Raw genomic sequence first — 5,039 nt, 5'->3', positions numbered from 1 at the left:
GAACCCCGAGGGGATAAAAAAACCGTGGGAAAGGGAAGCGGGAATATTGTCCCTGCCCGTGGAATTCCCGGGATCTCGAAGGTCTCTTCCCACCCAAAGCATTCCGTGATTCCCAGGAACATCCTGGAATGGGAAGGGTGTGGGAAAGTCACCTTGGGAGCGGATTCCGGAGCCTCTGCAGGGAAGAGATTCCTCCTTTTCCAGGGATTTGCTGTGCCGGGGGGCGGGAATCCCCCAGATCCATGGATGGATGGAGAATCGCTGGAAAACCGGGATCCATGCAGAGCAGCAAATCCCTGGATTTCCCCCTTCCCCAAGGAGCGCAAAGCAGATTTTTTGGGAATCTTTTCCTCTCCAAGCGCTGCTCCCGCCTGGAGAAGCTTTGGAATGGCCTCGAGGACATCCCGGGGACATTCCGGCGGCAGCGCCGCTCTCCGTTGTTTTCCAGGAATAAAATCCGGGATCGGTGACTCGGCAGCGCATCCCGATCCGGCCGCATCCCGGCCCAAATCCATGGAAACGCCGCCGGAATTCCCTCGCCGGGGCCGTTCCCGCTGAGCTTCCTTGGCACCATTTCCAAGGGGGATTTTCCGGCTGCTCCAAGGAGAGGATCCATGGGGAGCTCGGGATGCTTTTCCCATGGGATTTTCCCGCTCCTCCTGTGCTGCTTCCTCACCTTCCGGGCGGGTAAGGACGGCTCCGTTTTTCCCTGGACTTCCTGGAATTCCTCAAAAGCTTCGGGAAGAGGGAGGGGAGTTGTGAATTCCCGGTTTCCCGCGAGCCAGGCTGGGATGGGCTTCGTTTCCTTCTGGATCCACCCGGAAAATTTGGGGTCTCCTCGGGGTCCTTCCTTAGGGAATGCGCCTCTGCAATCCCGCATCCCTCCCCTGCGCTCCCAAAATCTGGGAATGCCGGGGGGGGAAAAATGGGATTTGGCTTCGGTTTTCCGTCGACATTCCATGAGCTGGCCACCCAACGCCCCCCCGGGGCTGACTTCCAGGTCAATGAATTCAGGTTTTTTTGGGAATTCAGACGAATTCCCGGCTAAAATGCGACCCCGGGGCCTTTCCGACGGCGGGAAAGGCTTGGAAGGGGTTTGGGCTGCGTTGGGGGGCCGCGTTCCCAGCCGGATTCCCGGGAAAAGCCGCCTGGACCGCGAGTCTTGGGTCGCGCAGAGCCCTCCCTCCCCGTATCCCTTTTCCATCCCTTTTCCCTCCCCTTTCCATCCCCTTTCCATCCTTGTATCCATCCCTCCCTTTTCCATCCCTTTTCCATCCCTTTTCCAACCCCTTTCCATCCCTCCCTTTTCCATCCCTTTTCCATCCCTCCCTTCCTCTGTTTCCCATCCCTTTCCCATCCCGCCCTCCTTGTATCCTTTTCCATCCCTTTATCCATCCCTGGATCCTTTTTCCGTCCCTCCATCCCTTTCCCATCCCTTTATCCCTCTTCTCCATCCATTTTCCATCCCTGTATCCATTTTCCATCCTTTCCCCTCCCTTTTCCATCCTTTTCCCTCCCTTTCCCATCCCTTTATCCCTCCCTCCATCCCTTTATCCATCCCCTTTTCCTTGTATCCCTTCCCCTGGATTCCTTTCCCATCCCTCTATCCCTTTTCCATCCCTGTTTTCATTTTCCATCCTTTTCCCTCCCTTTTCCATCCCTGTATCCCCTTTTCCCTCCATCCCTTTCCCATCCCTTTTCCATCCTTTTCCCTCCCTTTTCCATCCCTTTATCCCTCTCTCCATCCCATTTCCATCCCTGGATCCCTTCTCCATACTTTTCCCTCCCTTTTCCATCCCTGTATCCCTCTCTCCATCTCTTTTCCATCCCCTTTTCCTTGGATCCCTTTTCCATCCCGCCCTCCATCTGTTTTCCATCCCCTTTTCCATCCCTTCATCCCTTTTCCATCCCTCCCTCCCTCTCTCCATTTTCCATCCCTTTTCCATCCCTTTATCCCTCTCTCCATCCCTTTTCCATTCCTCCCTCCCTGTATCCCTTTCCCATCCCTTCCGCATCCCTGGATCCATCCCTTCCTTTCCCATCCCGCCCTCCTTGTATCCTTTTCCATCCCTTTATCCATCCCTGGATCCTTTTTCCGTCCCTCCATCCCTTTCCCATCCCTTTATCCCTCTCTCCATCCATTTTCCATCCCTGTATCCATTTTCCATCCTTTCCCCTCCCTTTTCCATCCTTTCCCCTCCCTTTTCCATCCTTTCCCCTCCCTTTTCCATCCCTTTCCCATGCCTTTATCCCTCCCTCCATCCCTTTATCCATCCCCTTTTCCTTGTATCCCTTCCCCTGGATCCCTTTCCCATCCCTGTTTCCCTTTTCCATCCCTTTATCCCTCTCTCCAACCCTTTTCCATCCCTGGATCCCTTCTCCATACTTTCCCCTCCCTTTTCCATCCCTTTATCCCTCTCTCCAACCCTTTTCCATCCCTGGATCCCTTCTCCATACTTTCCCCTCCCTTTTCCATCCCTGTATCCCCTTTTCCCTCCATCCCTTTCCCATCCCTTTTCCATCCTTTTCCCTCCCTTTTCCATCCCTTTATCCCTCTCTCCAACCCTTTTCCATCCCTGGATCCCTTCTCCATACTGTATCCCCTTTTCCCTCCATCCCTTTCCCATCCCTTTTCCATCCTTTTCCCTCCCTTTTCCATCCCTTTATCCCTCTCTCCATCCCTTTATCCATCCCTGGATCCCGTTTCCATCCTTTTCCCTCCCTTTTCCATCCCTGTATCCCCTTTTCCCTCCATCCCTTTCCCATCCCTTTTCCATCCTTTTCCCTCCCTTTTCCATCCCTTTATCCCTCTCTCCATCCCTTTATCCATCCCTGGATCCCGTTTCCATCCTTTTCCCTCCCTTTTCCATCCCTGTATCCCCTTTTCCCTCCATCCCTTTCCCATCCCTTTTCCATCCTTTTCCCTCCCTTTTCCATCCCTTTATCCCTCTCTCCATCCCTTTATCCATCCCTGGATCCCGTTTCCATCCTTTTCCCTCCCTTTTCCATCCCTGTATCCCCTTTTCCCTCCATCCCTTTCCCATCCCTTTTCCATCCTTTTCCCTCCCTTTTCCATCCCTTTATCCCTCTCTCCATCCCATTTCCATCCCTGGATCCCGTTTCCATCCTTTTCCCTCCCTTTTCCATCCCTGTATCCCCTTTTCCCTCCATCCCTTTCCCATCCCTTTTCCATCCTTTTCCCTCCCTTTTCCATCCCTTTATCCCTCTCTCCAACCCTTTTCCATCCCTGTATCCCTCTCTCCATCTCTTTTCCATCCCCTTTTCCCTGGATCCCTTTTCCCTCCCTCCGCTCTCTCCCGGAAATTTATGGATCCTTGCCACGAGCGAGGCCGGGCAGCGACGCAGCAGCCGAGGGCACCGAGGAATTTCAGGAAAACTCCTTCCCATCCCAACCTCGGGAATGCCCTCCGGAAAAGCCGCATCCATCCCCAGGCCAGGCTCACCCTGCCCCTCCCAGAGCCAAACCAGTGGCGCCAGTAAGGGCAGCAGGGGGGGGAACTGGGAGAGCTCCCGGTGAGGAGCAGGGATGGATCCGGGAGGGGGTGAATTCCCGAATTCCCAAATTCCCGAATTCTCACAGCCGGCGGCCAGCGCGGGAGCCACGCGGAGGATCGGCTCTTCAAGCGCCTTTTTTCGGGATACAACCGCTGGTCCCGGCCCGTTCCCAACACTTCCGACGTGGTCATCGTCCGCTTCGGCCTCTCCATCGCCCAGCTCATCGACGTGGTGCGTAATTCCCGGGATTTGGGATTCCGGCTGCTCCCACCGGGCTGCCGGACTGAGGGGAGGTTGGGTTCGAGGAATTCCGGAATGGTTCTGGTGGGAAAGGACCTTCAATCCCGAAGAATTCCCGATCCAAGCCCGATAGCTGCCACGATGCCAGGGTGGTTCAAATCCATCCTTGGATACTCCCAGGTGGATCCGGGGGCAGCCAGGGATTCCCTGGGAATTCCAGCACAGCCGGGAATCCCTTCCCAAGATCCCAGCCCGAGCTCCCCTTTCCCAGGGAAATCCCTCCATTCCCGCCTCTCCCAGCCTGCCATTGGATCCAGCCCCATCCCGACTCCTCTGCGGGAAGGAATTCCGGCCTCCAGGCCCTTCCCTGGGAATCTCGGCACTCCAGGAAGGCTCTCCCTTCCCTTTCCCATCCCCGACTTCCAGAAAAACCCCTGGCCATGGATTCGGAGCCTCCTGGATCCCACAATCCCGGAATGCTTTGGCTGGGATCCACGCAGCTTCAATCCCATCCCATTCCAAGGCCGGCACCTCCCCCGATGATCCCAGGCTGCTCCAGCCTTTCCTTGGGCACTGCCAGGGATCCGGCCATTCCCTGGGAATTCCAGCCCAGCCGGGAATTCCTTCCCAAGATCCCAGCCCAAGCTCCCCTTTCCCACTGGGAAGCCATTCCCTGCCTCCTGCCCCTCCAACCCTTTATCCCAAATCCCAGCTCTCCTGGAGCCCCTTTAGGCTCAGGAAGGGGCTCCGAGGATTCCCTGGATCCTTGAATCCCTTGGAGCTGCATCCCACGGGATTTGTGTGCTGGGAATCAGAACCCCAGCCTGGAGCCATCCCAGCAGCTCCATGGAATCCCAGAATCCTGGAATGCTTTGGGTGGGAAGGGACCTTCAATCCCATCCCATTCCAACCCCGACACCTTCCCCTATCCCAGGCTGCTCCAAGCCCCGTCCAGCCTGGCCTGGAATGTGGCCTTTTCCAGCAGGACCTCAGGCCTCCAAGGAGCCGGGAATCTGCATCCCTGCTCTCCATCCCGATCCTTTCTTTCCCCCAACCAGGAAAACGGCCGGGTTTCATCCCGTCCATGTCCTTATCCGGCATCCTCCTGCCTTGGGAACCTCTGGGATTGTCTGTCCAGCCATTTGTCCGTCCATCCCTCCATCCATCTGTCCATCCATCCATCCCTCCATCCATCCCTCCATCCATCCATCCCTCCATCCATGGATCCATTCATCATCCATCCATCCATCCCTCCATCCCTCCCTCCATCCCTCCATCCATCC

At 56.1% G+C, this 5,039-nt stretch overlaps 1 protein-coding gene across 1 annotated transcript in view; it reads left to right on the top strand.

Moving 5' to 3' along the window:
• The first annotated feature begins 6 nt into the window (after positions 1-6).
• CHRNA2 (cholinergic receptor nicotinic alpha 2 subunit) overlaps positions 7-5,039 on the top strand; it is a 12,046-nt gene continuing 7,013 nt past the window's right edge. Inside the window, exons 1-2 of the mRNA XM_008628695.2 lie at positions 7-687; positions 3,602-3,747. Coding sequence (XP_008626917.2) covers positions 615-687; positions 3,602-3,747 — 219 coding nt within the window. The 5' untranslated portion in view covers positions 7-614. The remainder of the gene's footprint in view (positions 688-3,601; positions 3,748-5,039) is intronic.

Source organism: Corvus brachyrhynchos, unplaced genomic scaffold (assembly GCF_000691975.1).
Source record: "Corvus brachyrhynchos isolate BGI_N302 unplaced genomic scaffold, ASM69197v1 scaffold222, whole genome shotgun sequence".
Lineage (NCBI taxonomy): Eukaryota > Metazoa > Chordata > Aves > Passeriformes > Corvidae > Corvus > Corvus brachyrhynchos.
The sequence above is the reverse complement of the archived record's forward strand: the minus strand, read 5'-3'. Positions and strand labels throughout refer to the sequence as shown.